The sequence below is a fragment of the Sinocyclocheilus grahami genome, unplaced genomic scaffold (assembly GCF_001515645.1).
Source record: "Sinocyclocheilus grahami isolate Dianchi unplaced genomic scaffold, SAMN03320097.WGS_v1.1 scaffold130.1, whole genome shotgun sequence".
Taxonomy (NCBI): Eukaryota; Metazoa; Chordata; class Actinopteri; order Cypriniformes; family Cyprinidae; genus Sinocyclocheilus; species Sinocyclocheilus grahami.
The window spans coordinates 581,168-604,077 of record NW_015505309.1 but is presented as its reverse complement, the minus strand read 5'-3'; the positions used below and the strand labels follow the sequence as shown (position 1 = coordinate 604,077).

Genomic DNA, 22,910 nt, shown 5'->3' with positions numbered 1-22,910 from the left:
TGGGCTGCTTATTCGGAAGTTATTTCTCTCAGTCGATTTTCCATGCAGTTGTATGTTAAACACTCCCATATGGAAGGGAATTTTTTTTTCTGCTTGTCCAGAAACCAGTGATGGATCTGTGCGATGCTGAGAAAAATGCAATTTCTGTTTATTTATTTGCTCTGTGTTTTCCCAGAGACTTGACATTAAATTGACCCCCACCCTCACTTCCTACAATTCCTTCATTTGAACAGGTTTTTAAGCAAGGAAATTCACAATAACAAACAAAAAGCAACCATCTACGTCCCACTTCTGCTTATCAGCAGATCCTCCTCGACTGAAAATAAATGTCATGCAGTAATATGTCATAAACTGCTTTCAATTCAATATCAATAAGCATTTCTGTGAAAAATTAGGCTGTGATGGCCGTCTCAAATATGTCCGTTTGGAAAAAAAAACATCTGTTAAATGAACAGACATGTCCTTTATCTTCAGTATGGTTCCTCTGGTCTGAGAAACAGGTTGATATGAAGCTGATTGAAAGCTGTGTGCAGATGATCTCATGAGTCTCATTGGCGTGTTCACTAGAGGTCTCGTTCCAGGAGCCCATGCTGATAGTGTCTCATGCCTTCTGCTGAAAGCTGCATTACAGGGGTAATATTTCTAAAGAACTCAGACTTACTAGCTTGTGTGAATTACATGACATTTACTTGAGAAGAACCACATATGACCTGCCACAATACAGCACCTTGTATTTCACTGTAAATGGTGAGATTGTTGCGGGCGATATATTGCAAAGCCATTAAAATTATCCTTATTGATGGGTAGAGTTGTATACTTATATATTTTAATTTTAACTACTAAATTTTAATATTGCATGAAAAAATTAAACATTTAAATTTGGTTCAAGTTGAATTAAAGGGATAGTTCAACCAAAAATTAAAATGTTATATTTATCTGCTTACCCCCAGGGCATCCAAGATGTAGGTGACTTTGTTTCTTCAGTAGAACACAAATTATGATTTTTAAGTCCAGCCGTTGCAGTCTATCAGTCGTATATTGCATGGCAATGGTAACAAAATCTATGAGAGTAAAAGAAACATGCACAGACAAATCCAAATTAAACCCTGCGGCTCGTGACGACACATTGATGTCCTAAGACATGAAACGATTGGTTTGTGCGAGAAACCGAACAGTATTTATATAATTTTTTACCTCTAATACAACACTATGTCCAACTTCCTTGAGCGTGCGCACGGTATCCGGTGCGTGAGGTGTGTATGCGCTCTGGCGTAGTTTACGTTAATGGGTGTGTTGATATCCAGCCGAAGAGCAATCAACCATAACTTCAGGCGAGCAGGCTCAGAAGTTGGGAATACGTGGAAAGTCACCACTCCCGAATGAGTTCGCATGAGAAAACGTAATCTTTTAGTTTTAAGTCGGTTTGAACAATCCGGATAAGCGCAAGTAAGTACCATTTTGGTTAGCCGTCGTACCTACAATGACTGTGCACTGTGTAACCAATGAGTGACGTATACGCACGAGAGATCACTTCTAGCGCTTGCGTAAACTACGCCAGAGCGCGTAAACACCTCAGGTAAAAAATTATATAAATACTGTTCGGTTTCTCGCACAAACCGAGCATTTTGTGTCTTAGGACATCAATGTGTCGTCACGAGCCACAGGGTTTAATTTGGATTTGTCTGTGCATGTTTTGTTTTTTTTACTCTCATAGATTTTGTTACCATTGCCATGCATTATACGACTGATAGACTGCAACGGCTGGACTTAAAAATCATAATTTGTGTTCTACTGAAGAAACAAAGTCACCTACATCTTGGATGCCCTGAGGGTAAGCAGATAAACATAACATTTTCATATTTGGGTGAACTATCCCTTTAATGTTGTATTTTGTTTAATGCATGCTTCTTTTTTTTTTACACCAAAATCAGGTCAAAAACGTGTTATTGGACCCCCTGCAGTACCTCCACGGAGACCCTATGGGGCCGTAAGCCCCTCATAAGGACCTTACATGTGAAAATACAAAATATTAGTTTTTTTACTAATCTAAAACCCAGAAAGGTGGTCTTTGTGTTCTGTTAGTGTGAAAAACGTTTATCTTTGTGAATCAGTGAATTGGAATTCCTGCCCACATATTCTCAGTGGAGGCCATGGGGACCTTCTACCTTGATGTGGGATGGCAAGAGATGAGTGTTGTCATAGTAACCATTATGTGGGTAGCCATATCACTTGCCTTCCTGGAATATAGCTTTGTGGTCCGAAACATTGTCACTTGACAAAAAACACTCCCAGGGGGCTTCAGCATCATAACCATAAATAGATTTTTAAAAGTTTGATCGTGGGTAACGAGTTTCCAGCGCAACATCTAGTCAATGAGTACATTTTGGTGTAGTGTGTAAAGATAGCTACTTAATGCCTTTTAATTTAGAAATCAATTAAGCCAAAGAAAATGTTTATTATTATTTTAATTTATTTTATTTGACTAAGAAGTCTTTGAGAGTTCCAATTTTCTGCATGGATAGGTTGAGGTTGAGCACTCAAAGCTCAAACCAGGGCCGTTTCAATGAACAGATTTCCCACACAGGCTTGTGTGTGTGTATCTGTCAGTGTCTGCGTTTTGGAGGGGAGCATTGTGGTTCCAAAAGGAAATGCACTGCTCAGGAGTGTGTACATATGCATGTTTGTGTAAGTTGAGGCCAGATGCAGTGGAGATTAGGGGCGCTTCAGGGAAACACAACTGTCTCTTTTCCTGGAAGTGACTATGCGCTTTCATGTGTATTAATCAGTACAGGCGAGTGAGGGAAGATAGGCTGATTACCCTGTACCGCATCGACTAATTCACGCAGTCAACCTCAGCGACCTATCGAAATAGTTTGTGTCAGATTCACATGTGAATTAAATGTACAAAGTTAATCAATAATCTGTATTGAGAGTGGTGAAGGGAAATCCCTTGATAAATTAGCCAACCGGCGCATCGAATGATTTCCCCCTCACTTCCACAATATGATAATATAAATTCATTAGAATCAGGAAGTTTTTTTTTCCCTTAAGATAAGCTTACTTGTAATTAAGCTTTCTTCTTTTATACATGTTTTCATCCACTGTTTAGCTAATGATTGATTCGAATCTCTCCATTTAGCCAGAAAACAGCTAATTGCCATTGTTCTATTGAGGATAATGATTCAGAATAAGGTCTGATACAGAGTGTTACAACATCTGGTCCTAGTCTTATCTGACGACTGCGCAGTGCGGATCACTTCCTTCAGCCTCGAATGGAATTTCAAGCAGTGATCTAAAGTTTACGTGAACCCCTGATGCCGAGTATTGTTTTGTTTTTAGTCATTTTTCTGCGTAAGCCTGTCAGATGTGTCGCAGAGTTTTATTGATACCATGTACGAGTGTCTCTGGAGATCACAGGCTCCTCCCTGTCACACTCCATCAGTCCTCACAACCCACTTCATTTCTTGTAAATGTCTGTCTGGGCCATAAGCAGTTTACGGTCACCACAGCTCCGCCCCTCAACCACGCTACTACCCAGATTAATCAGCCTGGTTCACTAAAGAATGTCTGGCCTAAACTTCCTATAAGTCCCTGTCTATGTGTCATTTCAGGAATCTAGGTACACTAAGCCCGTAATCTAGTAAAAGATATCATAGCTTGAACACGACATGTCAGATTCTAAGAAAAAGGCAGGTTTCATGGGCATGGATTAAGCTAAGATATGAATCTTGAATCTTGTTAGACAAGGGTGAGGTTCAGCTTGTATGTAGGAAACTTCTCGCCTATAGTGCGTATAAGCACTTCAAGATCGTTTGAAATGTCATCTGGCCTTTATTAAGTTTATTTAATTAATTTTTTTGTTTTGTTGTTTGTAGTTTGGTCTAGGTTGTTTATATAAAAAGTAATAACAATATTGAGAGAAAGGTTCTTGCCTACATAGTTTAATTCTAAAAATTAATTTTAAAAAAATTTGTGTGTGAATGTTTGTTTGTATAAAAAAAAAAAACCTATATTGAAGCACTTCCATTCGGGTCTCCGAGTGTATGAATCCCCCAACAACAACAAAAAGTAAAAATTGAGATGTTTTAAGTTGTTTACAAATATATTTATTATTTTTATAAAAAGTATTATCTTGAAATATATCTATCTGCATAGCAGAAATAGAATCAGAGGAACACAATATTCCCATATAGTGTAAACATTCACAAACAATGTAAACTTTCATTGTGCAGTGTTCAAGACTGATATTCCAAAATGTGCTACAGTATGATTCCTGCGTCCTAAAACAGAGCAGGACCACGAGGAGTCCATCAAGTATCTCCAGAATATTCCAGCAGCGCTTTAATGCAATGAGTCTCGTCTTCATAGCGGATGAGGGAAGGCATGGAGGAAGTCTTTGAGGATCGGGTGCACAGGGATGCGGTCGATGTCTTTTCCTCCGCATGTTTCGATAATCCGTCTGCGGCACAGCTGCTGCAGGGACTGCACCGGTTCTTTCCTGTAGGGCCTGACGAGACCCTTCTTCGGGGAACTGATGTAGTGCTCCAGCAGTTTGAAAAGACAGTCAAAAGATTGCTTGCTGCCAGTCAGACTGAATTTGGAATTCTTGAAGGTAATCCGGACGCTGACGGGACCGTTTTGTGCTGTGTAACTCAGTGTGAAGAATACGTCGCTCTGACAACTGTCCCGGATCAGGAAAGTTCCGACTGGCTCTTTCTTCAACTTCTGATGCGCTTCCTCCACAGTCATGGGACCCCAATAGAAGCCACTCTCCTCTAGCATTGAGGTGGTCTTTGCGATGGTCTTGAAGTCTCTGGCATAGTTGAAGGGCCTGAAATGTGTCTGGATAACCGCTGCCTGTTGGCTGGGCCTGGCCCTTTGGGATTGGGAGGCTTCTGTCCTCGCTTGGGGTTCTTCTGTGCCTTGATTCCCTTCCACTGAACTGTGCGCCACCATCCTACAGGAAAGACCAACCAGTGTGGTCTTCCATACCGTACCACAGGAAGGTCATCTAGATGAGACTCATCTGTCTGTTGAAGAGCAAGTGAAGAACTCAGTTAATCAGTGGCCTTTCCAAGTCAATCACATGGTGTACTGAACATCACATAGGCTGCAATAAACTGTCTTGTTTCATGGCAACATAGATAGTGATTCACTCATCTGGATTTAAATATAAAAGTGACTAATCCTGTTCACTTCATTATCAAGGCATTTAGTTTACGTTTATTTTATAAAACGTTTATTTAAAAGAATATGTAATAGAAGTTTATTTTATACGTCTTTTTTATTTTAACATTGCTACAATACAAAATATTTTTAAATTCTAAACTTTATTTTATACTTGTTATTATAAGCGTTACATTATAACGTAAATAAACAGAACAACACGTTCTTAAATTTCGCCCTTGGTGCATATTTAAACATTTAAATCAAACCCGTTTTTAACAGTAAAGTTTAGTTGCGCGTAAAGCTGGGATCTTACCGTTTTAGCGAATATGCACTCCAAGAGCAGTCAATACAACTTTGCCTTTGACAAACTCTCGTCGCCGCTTCCAAAATCAGGTTTTTTTTAACTCCCATTGATTTATTCCACCGTTATGTCTCGACAGATTTCCTCAGCGCACGACAGAAACTCTGTGCGCTTGCGTTCTGCTCGTTCTAATGTGAGAATGAACTGCCAGCCGCTTTGAAACCACTATATAACGCGAACAGCTCCGCCCATTACCCGGAATCCTTTCACTTTCAGGTTTTCTCTGAAATCGAGCCACTCCTACCTGAATCAGATCATAGTAACGCGTTTGTTCTTTCACTTCTCTTCTAAACATTTCTAAATAAAATTATATTTATACCAAAGAATACCAAGAAAATTACAGTTTATCTGAATGAATATGGCTGTGTGTGTGTGTGTGTGTGTGTGTGTGTGTGTGTGTATGTGTATAATAGTTTTCTTACATCATTTCTTTATGAAAACAAATCCAAAATCGCAGAGCTTCTGGAATAGCCTAGTTACTACTATTTTTGATTGCAGTTGGCAGATGTGTAACTAAACATCAAAAGACAAGAACATTGATATATATATATATATATATATACAGTGGGTACGGAAAGTATTCAGACCCCCTTAAATTTTTCACTCTTTGTTATATTGCAGCCATTTGCTAAAATCATTTAAGTTAATTTTTTTCCTCATTAATGTACACACAGCACACCATATTGACAGAAAAACAAAAACCATATTGACATTATTTAAGGGGGTCTGAATATTTTCCGTACCCACTGTATATATACTGCCGTTCAAAAGTTTGGGATTGTAATGTTTTTTAAAGAAGTCTCTTCTGCTCATCAAGGCTGCATTTATTTGATCAAAAATACAGAAAAAACAGTAATATTGTGAAATATTATTGCAACTTAAAATAACAGTTTTCTATTTTAATATGCTTTTAAATATAATGTATTCCTGTCGTGTTATGCCGAATTTTCATCATCATTACTCATCATAATCTTATTTTTGAAAGAAATGAATGCTTTCGTTCAGCAAGGATGTGTTAAATTGATCAAAAGTGATAATAAAGACTTATATTGTAAGAAAAGATTTAATTTTGTTCATAAAATAATCCTGAAAAAAGGATTCCCTATCACAGGTTCCAAAAAATGCATTAAGCAGCACAACTGTTTCCAACATTGATACTAAATCAACTTATTGGAATGATTTCTGAAGGATCATGTGACACTGAAGACTTTAGTAAGTTTTAGGAATTTTTTTTTTTTTGAGAATAAATAAAAGTTCATGCATCTTGGAGTCAAACATGCTTGTCTTACTGTTACGGTTGTTGTGAATTATGCATGTCTGCTTTTGTCCTGTTAATGTAACACTGTGTTAGCCAACAAGTCAGACCCTCAGTGGGTTGGCTCTGTAAAGCATTAGCCATAAATGAAACTCACTTTCAGCCACTAAATCCACATCTGCGGACCAGGCAAACATTTATCCACGAGTTTCGTTTCTTACAAATAGAGATGGACTTTAAGTTGTATGACAACATGCATATAGACACTCAGACATAGTAAACACTGCACAAGAGTTTCTGCTTATTAAACATAAGCATTTGTGCCGAAATTATTATTTAAAAAAATTACATCTCCAGAATATGTTTAACTGCACACAATTTCGGGGGGAGTCAAAAATGTATTGTCTTCATGAGCTTTTAGTCTTTATGGCCCAGTCAATGAGACTTACATGTGTATAAGCCATATCCTGAAAGCCCTATTAACAAGAAGAATGACATCAGAGTACAACAAAATACCTTTTGAGTAAAATTAACTCTTCTCACTCTGTGATTCGTTTAAATGATATCATTGTGAAACTGAAATTCCAGTCACGCAAATTAGAGGGAGTATTTTCTTTACAGCGAGTTGTTTGCCTTTGAGCAGAGTTTCTGGTTATGCTTTCATTTCTCTAGTATTTCTCAGAAAGACACATATTTACAGTAGGAGGACCACTAGCTTGCACTTCCACACATAAGGAAGAGGAATCTAAACAGACAGGCATGTGTCAATTATCAGAGCTTTTCCCTGAAACAATCCTCTTAATCAAATAAAGGAACTGCCTGAACATGTTAGGCACATTTTTATTGAATGACATTTTGGTACAATGTTATCATCATTATCTGTCATGCCTTCTCTGCAGATATTTATAGTATGTGTTGACAGGCCTATATTTTTTTATTCATCATGCGCACAAATGCATAATTCAAAATCCAGCCTGTCCGAGGACTGTTGAGAATATAGCCACCAGGAATCAGTTGCATATTTGTGCATATCCGTTTAATTCTCAAAGCCATACGCTGCAGATTTTCAATAGCCTATCTGACTGAATCACCTCTCTCTTATACAGCAAAGTCTCAGTACAAGGGAAATCTGTCAAATGCTTGCATCATTACAATCCGTTTACTTAATTACGTACATGAAAACGATCCTTACCTTGTTCTGTTACGCATGAGAAGGAATGTATGCTATTCAAACATTTCTGTCTGTTTTATCTTTGCTGCATATTCCAGTGCTTTACTGGAAAACGAAAGTGAAAGCTAGTGACCTGCTCTCATAACAGTTCCTGTAGATGGTGCTGTTTCTCCTAAACTGCAGTTGCTCGAGTCACTTGGTGCTGTTAATGGGAATTAGGGAACACTTCTTAAAATAGTGGATCCAAAAATGCAATCGTCTCTTAAAAAATAAATAGCCTAAATAAATGAAACACGTAGAAACTATATGTTAAGATGTCCTGAACCTCACTTTCACATCTTTACCTCCTTAGAATTGCATCTGTCATCCCGTCTCGGAAAGTACATTATCACAAAAATCAGTTCTGTCGTAATTCAGACATCAGATAAAGAAAATAATCTAAGGTCACTTTCATTTTGAAATGTTCTCAAGTCACGTGATCCAGACGAAACATCACTGACTTTCCAAACCACATAAACAGAGCCTCCTGTGGTTTCCTTGAATAGTAGCCAATGTTTAGAAACGCTTCTTCCCTTGCGTTTTTGTATGAAACCATTTGTTATCATGGCCCCATTTCAATAAGCTCTGCAGCAACATATTTTTGCAGTATTGTAGAGTAGAATTGCTGTTTTTGCCCTTTTACACCCAATTTACAAAGCGACTTACGAATTAAGAATGCATGTATAACTTCATTAAACAAAATCATAATCATAATGAACTTGTTCCGTGTATGTGGATAAATCATTATGAAGTTATGGAGAATTCATGAAAACTAGACAAAAAAAATATCCCTTGCAAGTATTCCAATCCCGTGACTGGCGCCAGCTATACGACAGATCTTTACCTGAAAACACCATCTTTTCTGTAAGTGCTGTTCACTAAAGAGGCGTGTATATATAAGGCGCAGGTGTACTGTTACATAAGCAGGAGCCAGACAGTTTGGGCAGATGCCGTCGGATTACTCTTAACTAAAATAATATAAATGTAATTTTTATGGAAGACTGTGAAAGCGCTTAAATCTAATTTTGAAAACTAATTTTATTCTATATTTGAACAAGACTGAATACATGTTGTGTAGGCTACTGCATGGCATAATTAAACAGTTTCGGTTCCCATTGATGTTCAGTGCATTTATTTGTCCATAGAATGGAAGTTAATGGGAACCAAAACTGTTTGGTTACAAACATTCTTCAGTATATTCTAGCTATTCTCTTACGTTCTACAGAAGAAAGAAAGGCATGTTTGGAACGACATCATGGTGAATTATGACAGAATTGTCTTTTTGTTGTTGTTGTTGACTGTCCCTTCAAAAGGCTGGCTAATGTTAATTGTATTGAACTTTAAATGAGAATGTCTAAACGTTTGATCTATATTAGGCTACAGCTATAGGAAATAAAGGAACCGTTTTTCTGTAATTCTCCTCCACGGAAGTTTGTGCCTCAAGAGGCTATTGATTAATGATGTGATTATATATGCTTGGTCTTAAAACTTTTGTGTCTGTATTGAATTTCCTTTTATTGCAGTTCAGTAAACTCTTCCTGTTATTTCTGTTATTCCCGTTTAAATTCCATTTCAACATCCTGAATATTGACGTTGAATATTTCGGGGGTTGAATATGAATATGAAGTTGAATATTTTCATCATTGTTAGATGATATTATTGCAACTCCAGCGCCATCTTCTGGAAACTATATGTCTAACTATCAATTACACATCATTTCAATTAATTGAGAAAAGGCAAATAATGTTGTTACTTGCTAATAATGACTAGTGACCAGTGTAGACATGCCGGATTCGGGGTGTTTTTTTGTTTTTTCCACACATGCTTTTCTCATTTGTCAAGGATCATTAAACTTAGTGCAGATATAGTATTATATGAAGTTAAATGTGTTATTCATAATAATGCACACCTATGTGAAAACAGATTAAAGGTGAAAAAATACTATTTACATTTGCACAGTGGCTTAGGCCTAATTAAATGTACTTTTAATAAAAGGTTCATCCACAGTTCTTGTTCATATTTGCTTCAGTTCCCTCTTGAAATTCAAGTCTTATCATATGTGAAGCCGTTATCAGGAAAGAAAGGCTGGTTCTTAAGAGGGCCCTTTTGTCTTGTATGTTAGGATAGCTAACGCTTCATTTAAGTCCTGTTCAGAGTGGGCAGTTAATGTGACTATTCTGACTTTTAAACAAGGCAAGTTTATTTAGCACATTTCATACACAATTGTAGGCCTAATTCAAAGTGCTTTACATAAAAAAATTTAAGTAATCATAACAGATTTCTAAAGAAAAAGAAGAAAAAAATGATTAAAAGCAAGGGGGAATAAAAGAGAGAAGAATAGCTAAGATGATACAGTGCAGTCAGTAGGGCTCAGCGCTCATTCAGTAAATGCACAGCTACACAGATGTGTTTTTAGTCTGGATTTATATGATGTCTGTTGTAGTAGCCTACATCTGATCTCTTCTGGAAGCTGCTTCCTTCCAACTGCGTGTAGAATAATGGCTAAAAGCGGATTTGTTTTGAGTGAACATTTGGTATTTAACCGACATGATCATACTGATCTTAATGGTCTCTGTTAGGTTTACAAATAAAACAAAGACGATAGCAAGGGAATATTATTGTGTTTGAGTATGCGATCAACACAATATATATATATACGGGTGCACATACTGTAAGTGGTATGCAGGTGCGCATGCGCGACCAAAATAAAAAATGCGCTGTGTAAGTTCTGACAGAGCATTTGCATACCGACATGGTTGACAGCTGTTAATGCACAATTACCATTTTAGATAGACAAACTGCAATACTGTATAAGATTTATATTCAAACTTAATAGATAAATAAATCTAGGCTACCCGCAGCCATTTTCAAAGCACAATGCCGCAGCGCTAAACCCGGAAGCGCATATGTGACCCTGGACCACAAAACCAGTCATAAGGGTCAATTTTTCGAAATTGAGATTTATACATCATCTGAAAGCTGAATAAATAAGCTTTCCATTGATGTATGGTAGGATAGGACAATATTAGGCCGAGATACAACTATTTGAAAATCTGGAATCTGAGGGTGCAAAAAAAGCAAAATATCGAGAAAATCGCTTTTAAAGTTGTCCAAATGAAGATCTTAGCAATGCATATTACTAATCAAAAATTAAGTTTTAATATATTTACAGTAGGACATTTACAAAATATCTTCTTGGAACATGATCTTTACTTAATATCCTAATGATTTTTGGCATAAAATAAAATTCAATAATTTTGACCCATACAATGTATTTTTGGCTATTGCGTCAAATATACCCATATAATATATTCAGACTGGTTTTGTGGTCCAGGGTCACGTATATACTTACTTGCCGGCAACCCGCCAAAATAAAAGCCTGCTGATTTTACGTTTGAAAATAATGAAAATTCATCTATAAAAAGTAAAAGTAAATAAGTAAATATTAGCATTTTATTATTAAGTTTACTATAGAATTGTTGTATTTTTATTTAATACTCTCTTTTTATTTTAAAATATAATAGTATTAGCACACTTTATTATTTAGTTTATTTAAAAAAAAATATTCTAAATAAGTAAAGTGCAACAATATTATCACTACGATTAATTTATTTTGTATTGTTGTATTTAATGGGCTACACTATGTGCAGTGTGAGGACCAGACCAAATCTCCAGGTTCTCTTATGAGAACCAGGCTGAAAAACTTGCACCCCTGTATGTATATATGTATATGTGTGTGTATATATATATATATAATTATGTTTCTGTTTACTTCTGGGTTAAACCTGCCATTGTGAAATTAGTCAAATAAAGTCAAACGCTACGTGAATTATTTGGGTCGGAACTGAAAACATCCCTTGAGTTCACCCGACGGGCTTTCAATGACGGACTATCAACAATACGATCGTTATGATGGTCTGTCTGCTTCTGTGGAAAACCGGTTTTCAGTTAGTTTAGCAAGAGTCAGAACTGGACTATTATATCGGGTGCTGTTTTCCTACGATTAAAAAAAAACCTGGGAGCATGCCAGCGTTGATTAACGCACATAGAAGAGTTAACTTGCTCATTGTCGGTTACAAGATAAGAGCAACTTCACAGAAATCCTTGCCCTTTAAATTCTACAAGGTAACTTTTTTGAGTACTTCACTACTAATTACAACATATAGTAGTATGTCCCTGCATTTGGTCTCGGTAAAATTGCTAATTAAATCGATACGAGTTTTGCCCCGAGCGTGTGGTTTCCATAGAAACGACCCAAATTCGTGTTCAAATGATTTGAAGGGCACGCGTACAACAGAGCTGTTCTCGCTAGATTTGTGGATGCTTCTAAGCAACTAACTTACATGTTTATTTTTGACGTGACAACTCAAAATTTTGCATTATAGGTCAAATAATATGCATGATATTTTCTTGTTTTCAGCCTTTTGACAATGCTCTTTTGCCCATACAGGAGTGTATCTTTAGCTGTTGCCGTACTTTATAGCACACCATCATGGTGCTGAAGATCTTCTTTCCCCAGTGCTGCAACACTGCCGACAGCGGCCTGCTGGTTGGGCACTGGATCCCAGGTCACAATTCTGCTGTGGTACTGGCTGTCATTCACTACCCCTTCATACCGGGTCAGGTGAAGAAGTACTTGAGTGAGCTGCAGAGCCAGACTCAGGTGGATCTGACCGTCCTGGGCTCCTGGAGTATGCCCAAAGAAGGCAAGGAAGGAATGGACAGCTTCCTAAAAGACCTGAGTACCATCTTTCCTCAGAAATGTTGGTTGCAGTTGAGCCGTGAGATTGGCAAAAGAGGTTTTATTTGTCAGGTGGTCCAAAACAATGGGAAACTTCTACAGGACCGGGAGCAGAAGAACGGCGATGAAAGCAGTGAGGGAGATAAGATCATCCTCATTCATTACGACCAGAGGAAGGTTATGCTGTCCCAGCTTCACCCGGTACAGGATGTAAGCCAGAAGTCTGATATTGAGCCCTCAGAGCTGCGCTTGGTCTTCCAGACAGTTGCTCAAAGTCAGCCTCTCTTTTTCCTCGACAAATATGACGATGGGCCTCTCAAACTCACCCACTGGCAGTCTGAAGGCAGGGAGGCTAGTATTATTGCAGAGCTTCTAAAACAAGCTTCTGTTCCGGTCTGCATCTTCCTGACATGGCTGCTGTCTCTGTGGCACTGGTTTTGCAGCTTCAGGTGAGTTAATGTGTCTCAGCTTGAACCTGTTCAGTGGTACTGAAGAGTGATGATGAAATTCATATTCAAATCTTTTGGTATTTTACAGGATTTTACATTTGCATCCAGTGCTGTTCATCTCAAGCAAGCTGTCCACCTGTGTTCAGTCGGGGTACAGGGCAGTTCATTTCAAGACTGTTTTCTCTCCCAAAAAAGCTGCTACACACATGGAATTCATGAGGTACAGTACTTGGGTCAATGACATTTGAACACCATTAATAACCAAAAGAAAAAAATATGTTTAAAATACATGTGCCAACTTCATAGAAATGCACTCTTCTCTTTGTATTTATGTTGGTTTCATATGGTTTTGAAACACGTTATACTGAGAAAAGTTTCAATTTAATGACCCTTGTGGTGTAACAAGTAACACGTAAAAAGATATTTTCCTAACACTTAAAATACTTTGTGGAGTGTACACACATCATCATCCCCAAAAGGTTTTACATATATTTTGGATGGCAATAAGTAAAAAAAAAAACAATCATGAGTTATTAATTAATAAATATAATTATGTTTTTGGGGAGTCACTAACCATGCCGTCTCATAAAAAGTAAAAAATAAATAAAAAATTGTTTTGATGTTTTGTTTAATGTGCATTCATTCTTTTAATGAGCTTCCTTATCAGAAGAGTTTACATTTACATTTTTGTTTATGCTCCTACACACATGGAATTCATGAGGTACAGTACTTGGGTCAATGACATTTGAACACCATTAATAACCAAAAGAAAAAAATATGTTTAAAATACATGTGCCAACTTCATAGAAATGCACTCTTCTCTTTGTATTTATGTTGGTTTCATATGGTTTTGAAACACGTTATACTGAGAAAAGTTTCAATTTAATGACCCTTGTGGTGTAACACGTAACACGTAAAAAGATATTTTCCTAACACTTAAAATACTTTGTGGAGTGTACACACATCATCATCCCCAAAAGGTTTTACATATATTTTGGATGGCAATAAGTAAAAAAAAAAAAACAATCATGAGTTATTAATTAATAAATATAATTATGTTTTTGGGGAGTCACTAACCATGCCGTCTCATAAAAAGTTTAAAAAAAATAAAAAATTGTTTTGATGTTTTGTTTAATGCGCATTCATTCTTTTAATGAGCTTCCTTATCAGAAGAGTTTACATTTACATTTTTGTTTATGCTCCAAAAAATACCAAAATGAAATTTAATTCAGCAATTAAAAACATGCTTATTATTTAAAAAAAAAAAAGTATGATCCATGTATCATGTTGCTCCTTTGTTATTTAATAAATCATATTTTCACACCTTTCTTTTTTTCGCCCTCTGCAGAAAAGCAAACATTTTTGTGTCTTTTCTTCTGGACATAGCCCTTGGTTTGCTGCTTATCTCATGGCTTTATAGGGAGAATCGTATTAGCAAATTAGCAGATACTTTGGTACCTGTGGCTGATGTAAGTATGATCCCTATTATATCACATTTGCGAAAATGTTTGGGATTGGTAAGATTTTTTAAATGTTAATGTTTTTGAAAGTCTAGTATGCTCAACAAGGCTGCTTTATTTGACGAAAAATACAGTGAAATATTATTACAATTTAAAATAACTTTTCTATTTTAATATATTTTAAAATCATTCTAATATGCTGATTTTGTGCTCAAGAAAATTTATTATTTATTGATTTATTTATTATTATTATCAGTATTGAAAACAGTTATTTGATTAAAAGAAAGTTCAACCACTGCATTTATTTGAAACCGAAAACTTTATAAAATTATGATGTCTTTTCTGTCAATTTTGATCATTTGAACACATCATAAAATAATTAATTTCTTCCAAAATAAAAATCTTACTAACCCCAAACATTTAAAGGGTAGTGTGTATATCTATCTATCTATCTATCTATATATATATCTGAGTGTATATATATATATATATATATATATATACACTACCGCTCAAAAGTTTGGGATCAGTAAGACTTGTAATGTTTTTTAAAGAATTCTATTTATTTCCATCAGCCATTACTCCAGTGTAAAGTGTCACATGATCATACTTTTTTTCAGGATTCTTTGATGAATAAAAAGTTAAAAAGAAGAGCATTTATTTAAAATAGAAATCTTTTCTAACAATATACACTACAGTTCAAAAGTTTGGGGTCAGTTAATTTTTATTCTTTTTTTTTTTTTTTGAAAGAAATTAAAACTTTTATTCAACAAGGATATGTTAAATTGATAAGAAGTGATAGCAAAGATTTATATTGTTAGAAAAGATTTCTATTTTGAATAAATGCTGTTCTTTTTAACTTTTTATTCATCCAAGAATCCTGAAAAAGTATCACAGTTTTCAAAAAGAAAAAAAACCTTTGGCAGCATAACTGTTGCCAACATTGATAATTCTAATAATAAATTAGCATATTAGAATGATTTCTGAAGGATCATGCGACACTTTACACTGGAGTAATGGCTGATGGAAATTCAGATTTGCATCACAGAAATAAATTGTATATTAAAATATAAACCATTATTTTATATTGTAATAACATTTTGCAAGATTACTGCTTTTTTCTGTATTTTTGATCAAATAAATGCAGCCTTGATGAGCATAAGAGACTTCTTTTTAAAACATTACAAGTCTTACTGATTCCAAACTTTTGAGTGGTAGTGTGTGTATATATATATATATATATAAATATGAAGACCGAGATGTTGTTTTACTGAAAGTCTTGGATTATCTTGCAGCGTGTGGCTAAAGAGCTACAGGAGCTGTTAGAATGGCTGATGGGAGCTCCTGCTGGACTGAAGATGAACCGAGCTCTCGACCAGGTGCTGGGGAGATTCTTTCTCTACCACATTCATCTGTGGAGCAGTAAGTAGATCTTCAGCTCGAGCATTCTGATGGTGTTTCACGCTTATTAATGAATCGCCTGTATGTCTTGTGATTGTGTCCGCAGGTTACATCCATCTGATGTCTCCTTTCATTGAGAGGATCCTGTGGTATGTTGGACTTTCAGCCTGCCTGGGATTGACCTTTGCTCTTTCCGTATTGTCGGACATTGTGGCCCTCCTCACGTTCCACATCTACTGTTTTTATGTGTATGGGGCAAGGTGAGGTTCGGTTTTGTTGTTACGTACTGTCATGTTTCTGCACTTCCAATAGAGGGCAGTGTCAACTTTTATATCTATGCTTCTTTAGTTCACCCAGAAATGAAGGTTGTGTACTCATTCAGTTTACTTTGTCATTCCAAATCTGTACGACTTTCTATCTTTACAAAATGTCCAATGTCTGTTGTTTAACGTGTTATAAAAGTGGATAGGAACCATGGACTGCCAAGGTCACCATTCCCTTTCATTGTGTGAAATAAAAGTGAATATTATGTTCCATTCTAGAAAGAAAGTTACACAGGTTTGGAAAGACATGAGAGAACATAAACCATGACGGAATTTTAGGTGTACTATCTCTTTAAGATTCTATCTCAGATCTGTCTGGGCAGCTACTTGCCATTTATATTTACAGTCTTGCATCTTTTATTTTCATATTACCCTTGGCACAACATTGCAGGGCTTTTAATAATTTCTGAGATTTGCAGCACAGTTTCTTTGTTTGTGAAGTGTACTTTCTTATCTCTGTTGTCAGACTCTACTGTCTGAAGATCTATGGTCTCTCCTCCCTGTGGCGGCTCTTCAGGGGAAAGAAATGGAATGTATTGAGGCAGAGGGTTGACTCGTGCTCATACGACCTGGACCAGGTACATGTCTTGCACAACCACTAGCTATTCAGCACATCCCTACAGAACACAGCTGACACTACTCTTGTTTCCTTTGCAGTTGTTCATTGGCACTTTGCTCTTTACGATTCTGCTGTTCCTGCTTCCCACCACTGCCCTGTATTACCTGGTCTTTACCCTGGTGAGTCACTCTGACATGAGATTTAACCTCACCCTTATTCCAACAGCCCCATTGAACCGTTTGATACAATTATTTTCACACTTGTTATGGCTCATATTTGTCAAATGTTACATCAGTCCAGAAGTCAGCTGCATTGATTTGCCACTATATTATGATTGTTTTTATTTATTTATTTTTGGGGGTGCATTATGAATGTGGTCATTATGAATATTATAAGGTAATTATCACATTTTAGCTCTGGACTCTTGATGTTTTTTTTTTTGCTTGCAATGACCTATACACTACTGTTCAAAAGTTTGGGGTCTGTATTTTTTTAATGGTTTTGAAAGTCTTTTATACTCACCAACACTGCATTTATTGGATCAAAAAATGCAGTAAAAACAGGACTATTGCAAAATAGTATTACTATTTAAAATACAGTTATTTTAAATACAAAATATTATTACAATTTTACAGTTTTCTATTGCAGTATATTTAAAAATGTAATTTATTCCTGTGATGCAAAGCTGAATTTTCAGCATCATTACTCCAGTCTTCAGTGTCACATCATCCTTCAGAAATCATTTGCTGTTCAAGAAACATTTCTTATTATCAATGTTGAAAAGAATTGTGGTGCTTAATACTTTTGTGGAAAACATAATATGGTTTTTGTAATGATTCATAAATAGTAAATCATAAATATAGAATTTATATATTAATAACAAGTAATTTGTTTCTCTGTTTCTAGCTGCGGCTGGTGGTGGTGCTGTTTCAGGGCGTGATTCACCTTAGTGTCGACTTCATCAACTCCTTCCACCTATTTGCCATCGGCCTACGTATCTGCAGACCATACAGACTGGCAGGTGAGCCATACTGTAACACACTGAAGAAATCAATCAAAAAAAGGTCTTACATTTTGTAACTGACATAACACTTGATGATAGAGATGAAACTATGAATGTACTTCTAGGCCATGTAGTGCAGTCATTTACTGACCTTCAGTGAAAACCGCTTGCTTAATCATGTGTTTATATAACTGACTGGTTAATTAAACACTTTATGAATCTTTTTGTATTCCAGAGGGTGTTAAATTCAAGGTGCTTTGCCAGGAGCCAGGAACTCCTCTTCACCTGATGATGGAGGTAGGTTGATTGTTGCTAAAACAGCTTGTCATCCTGTAGTTTATTTATGCTTGGGTTTCGTTTGTGGTTTGGGTTTGCCCTGTTGATTTTGTGGGATGGATATGAGGGCTGTTGAATAGCTTTGTTTGGCTCACTGTGTGCAGTGCAAACACTGGACATCCTTTACTTGTCTCTAAAGTTTGATAATGAATCATATAGCAGATGAGCAAGCATGAATGAAAAATGTCTTTTCTTTTCTCCACCTTCAGATCAACCCATTGAAGTGCAGCTCTGTACTGCAATGTTACCGGACACCCACGTATAGCTGTTACCCTAAGGATTCCTGGGCCGCATTGTGCAAGAAGCTCTTTGTCGGAGAACTCATTTACCCCTGGAAGCAGAAAACTGACAAGACGGACTAATTTTGGGACCTGGTAGACCAACAGCAGCCAGACACATGAACACTGGGAGAAGGTTCTCTATTGGTCAGACTCCACTGAATTTCATGATAGTCTTAATTAGGTTTTTAACAGAAGTAGATATCCCTACATTGTAGATTTAAACCACAATCTTTCCTTTTACAAACATTGATCAGAATCTTTGATTGAAACTGTGATTATTATTATTCTTTTTTTGTATTTATTTTAAAACATTTACAACTTTTTATAACACCAAATATGGATTAATTATATTGTATTCTAATCTAGCTGACTAATGTGTACTGACTCTGAATGTTGAATTTAATACAGATTTGTGTCAATTATTTGACCATGAACCACTTATGTCAGTGTTGCCAAATTGTTGTTTTGTAGCTATTATTATTAATATAAGTTATTTAATCAAATCAAGGTTTTTATAAATACAGATGATCATGATCAAACTATACATTTGTGCTGTTGATTTTCAAACTCTAAATTTACATCAATAAAGTTCATTTAATACCATTTTATATATTACAGTATCTTTGTGCATCTTAGATCATACTTGTATGATTTATGTTTGGACTATAAACAGTTGCTATTTAAAGTTTACCCATTTTCAGAAACGTGCTAGTATAACTAGTTTTGGAGAGCAGCCTGAAAAGAATGTGCTCAGACTGGACTGAGAGCACAACACAGCTATGACAGCTGTGGCTTCTGATTATTCAATGACACATGAAAAACATCTGAGCTAATTCACCTTCATGGTTTTGTTAAGGGCAAAACAGTTGTGTATTTCCGACACAAAGATGGGTAGTTGAAAGTTGAAATATATATGTTATCCCTGGTATAACTATAACTCCAACTCTCTCTCTCTTTCTCTATTATTATTATTTTTTTTTTTTGTTTGTTTGTTTACAAGAAATAAAACTATTTTTTTTTCAGCAAGGGCTGCATTAAATTGATCAAAAAGTGACAGTGAAGAAGACTTCTATAGTGTTACCAAACATTTCTACTTAAAGTAAATGCTGTTCTTTTATTAATCAAAGAATCCCGAAAAACAAATGCATCACTGTTTTCACATAGATATTCGGCAGCACAACTGTTTTCAACATTGAAAATAAAATGAAATGTTTCTTGAGCAGCAAATCAGCATATTAGAATGATTTCTGAAGGATCATGAGACTGGAGACTGGAGTAATGATGCTGAAAATTCAGCTTTGCATCACAGAAATAAATTACACTTTAATAGCCTATATATTCTAATAAAAACCGTTATTTAAAATTTATATAATATAGTTTGCAATATTATAGATTCTACTGTACTTTAGTGTTTTTACTGACACTTCTTCCGAAAACATAAAAAAATCTCACTGACCCCAAACTTACTGAACTGTTGTCCAATATATAAATTATTATTAGCAGGTCTGTGTTTTATAGTGTATAGTCATAGTTTATAGTAAATTTTTGATGCTTTCTATATATGACCATAAATAGGAAATGGACAGAATTCTGTCACATATCTCATCCTAGGAGAACAAGCGCTATTATGTATATGTTGGGGGTGAGCGTTTATGTTTTTTAATGGCTGGTGTAAAATTTGATGCAGGGTCCAGATGTCCCTTTGTCTCCCTTGAGACCCTCGTGTAGCTGTAATCTCAATGGGCAAACACAAAGACTTCATACAGCAATTTGCATTTTAATCTATTCAGGAGGAGGGGGATTATTTTCTTTTGATCCCAGAAAGTGCAGAGACCTCTGGCTTGTCCCCAGCACATCTGCTACAAGACCAGTAACCTGTATTATAAGTGCTGGAAACATAAGGTGAAAACAATACATTTAGATTTTTTTAAAGTTAGATTTAAAGGGATAGTTCACCCAAAAATCATTATTTACTCGCCTTATGTATGTATGCAGAATATAAGGAACTGACAGCCTCGGTCATTCACTTTCACAGCATGACAATTTTTCCATACAGTGAAAGTGAAGGGTAACTGAGGCTGTCGTTCAACCTAGCATCTCCTTTTGTGTTACACGGAAGACAGAAAGTCATACAGGTTTGGAACAACATGATGAGTGTTTCTAATACAGAATATTTAACAACAGACCGACAAAAATAAATAGAACTAGTACCAACTGTCCCTCAGTTTAAACCGTTACATAATTATAAATAAAAGATTGTTGGTGCTTAAGCCAGTACATGTCCAGGCCCGTCTGAAGTTTGCTAGAGAGCATTTGGATGATCCAGAAGAGGATTGGGAGAATGTCATATGGTCAGGTGAAACCAAAATAGAACTTTTTGGTAGAAACTCATCTTGAGGAGAAAGAATGCTGAGTTGCATCCAAAGAACACCATACCTACTGTGAAGCATGGGGGTGGAAACATCATGCTTTGGGGCTGTTTTTCTGCAAAGGGACCATGACGACTGATCCGTGTAAAGAAAGAATGAATGGGGCCATGTATCGTGAGATTTTGAGTGAAGCAAGGGCATTGAAAGGGCATCAGCAAGGGCATTGAAGATGAAACGTGGCTGGGTCTTTCAGCATGACAATGATCCCAAACACACCGCCCGGGCAATGAAGGAGTGGCTTCGTAAGAAGCATTTCAAGGTCCTGGAGTGGCCTAGCCAGTCTCCAGATCTCAACCCCATAGAAAATCTTTGGAGGGAGTTGAAAATCCGTGTTGCCCAGCGACAGCCCCAAAACATTACTGCTCTAGAGGAGATCTGCATGGAGGAATGGGCCAAAATACCAGCAACAGTTTGTGAAAACCTTGTGAAGACTTACAGAAAACGTTTGACCTCTGTCATTGCCAACAAAGGGTATATAACAAAGTATTGAGATGAAATTTTGTTATTGACCAAATACTTATTTTCCACCATAATTTGCAAATTAATTCTTTAAAAATCCTACAATGTGATTTTCTGGATTTTTTTTCTCATTTTGTCTCTCATAGTTGAGGTATACCTATGATGAAAATTACAGGCCTCTCTCATCTTTTTAAGTGGGGGAACTTGCACAATTGGTGGCTGACTAAATACTTTTTTTCCCCACTGTACATCACCTGTCTCTATATACACACTGAGACCAAATTAATCTAGACAGCCAGTAGCAGGTGGGTTGTGTTGTGTGTACTGTATGAATGGCTGCGTCTCAAAACCTAGCATGCTGCCTACCTAGGCAACATTGTTAGGCACATTCAAAGGCATTAAACATTTATACAAAACACACCTAAAGATTTGTTTTTTTTCCGTAATTCTCATTAATGTCTTGATATATGTTTATATTATTTATTTATTTATTATTTAAAGTATTATCTATCTTTATGATCTATTTAAATAATATCCATCCATCCAAACTGTTTGTCCTTATTAGGGTTGTGGGTACTTATTAATTAATTAATAATTTAATTTTATTAGTTTATGTTAATTTTGTTAAAACATTTTAATTACACCTTTCAGTGTTGTGTGTGCAGTGTTTGGGGTAACGCATTACAAGTAACGCGAGTTACGTAATCAGATTACTTTTTTCAAGTAACTAGTAAAGTAACGCATTACTTTTTAATTGACGAGAATATCTGAGTTACTTTTTCAGTACTAATAAGCAAAAATGACTCTAGACAAACATTTGAGTGTCTTTTTTTTATTGCTGAAGTGTGTTGAAATTTATTCTTCTGCGTTCTACTGTACGGACGTAAATTTACTTTCCCTTCAGCCTGAGGCTTATTCATTTCACTTTTGGTGTGAAAAGGCTTTTATATTTGCCAAAAATAGAACATTTTTATTTTAAAAACAAACAAGCAAGCCCTGTCCAGATTTAAAAAGTAACGCAAAAGTAACGTAATGCATTACTTTCCATAAAAAGTAACTAAGTAACGTAATTAGTTACTTTTTATGGAGTGACGCAATATTGTAATGCATTACTTTTAAAAGTAACTTTCCCCAGCACTGCACCTTATATTAAATAATTTATTAACATTTTGACTTTATTTCAAAATATTTAAATGATATTTATAGTAAATATTTTATTTTATGAACATTGTCACCTATTTATTTATTTATTATCATTTAAGTATATTATTTTATATTACATTTATATAAATATTATATATATATATATATATATATATATATATATATATATAATATATATATATATATATATAATTATATGTTATATTAAATACTTTATTAGCATCGCCACCTTATTTTATTTATTTATTTTTGTCCCTGTGCTTTTACTGTGTGTATTTTATTGATGTATGTAAAAAATACACAGTACTTT

At 35.7% G+C, this 22,910-nt stretch overlaps 2 protein-coding genes across 2 annotated transcripts; one reads left to right on the top strand and one right to left on the bottom strand.

Moving 5' to 3' along the window:
• Positions 1 to 4,176: 4,176 nt before the first annotated feature.
• Positions 4,177 to 5,682, bottom strand: LOC107590610 (suppressor of cytokine signaling 1-like). Its single transcript, XM_016279471.1, has 2 exons — positions 5,483 to 5,682; positions 4,177 to 5,030 (listed from the first exon to the last, which is right to left on the bottom strand). Exon 2 carries the CDS (start codon positions 4,954 to 4,956, stop codon positions 4,363 to 4,365), a length of 594 nt encoding a protein of 197 aa, XP_016134957.1. The 5' UTR covers positions 4,957 to 5,030; positions 5,483 to 5,682; the 3' UTR covers positions 4,177 to 4,362.
• A 6,171-nt stretch (positions 5,683 to 11,853) lies between these two features.
• On the top strand, positions 11,854 to 18,938 carry pigq (phosphatidylinositol glycan anchor biosynthesis, class Q). The gene is made up of 11 exons (XM_016279408.1): positions 11,854 to 12,120; positions 12,446 to 13,185; positions 13,274 to 13,405; positions 14,534 to 14,654; positions 15,941 to 16,067; positions 16,153 to 16,306; positions 16,836 to 16,947; positions 17,027 to 17,107; positions 17,835 to 17,949; positions 18,167 to 18,228; positions 18,477 to 18,938. The coding sequence occupies exons 2-11, from the start codon at positions 12,488 to 12,490 to the stop codon at positions 18,627 to 18,629; spliced, it is 1,755 nt and encodes a 584-aa protein (XP_016134894.1). The 5' UTR covers positions 11,854 to 12,120; positions 12,446 to 12,487; the 3' UTR covers positions 18,630 to 18,938.
• The last annotated feature ends 3,972 nt before the right edge of the window (positions 18,939 to 22,910 follow it).

What these genes read in the sequence shown, in the direction of transcription:
- LOC107590610 (XM_016279471.1), bottom strand. Translation starts at nt 4,956, where the DNA reads ATGGTGGCGCACAGTTCAGTGGAAGGGAATCAAGGCACAGAAGAACCC.
- pigq (XM_016279408.1), top strand. Translation starts at nt 12,488, where the DNA reads ATGGTGCTGAAGATCTTCTTTCCCCAGTGCTGCAACACTGCCGACAGC. An exon ending in TTTTATGTGTATGGGGCAAG is followed by an intron (nt 16,307 to 16,835) that starts GTGAGGTTCGGT and finishes CTCTGTTGTCAG; the next exon opens with ACTCTACTGTCTGAAGATCT. An exon ending in CAGACCATACAGACTGGCAG is followed by an intron (nt 17,950 to 18,166) that starts GTGAGCCATACT and finishes TTTGTATTCCAG; the next exon opens with AGGGTGTTAAATTCAAGGTG.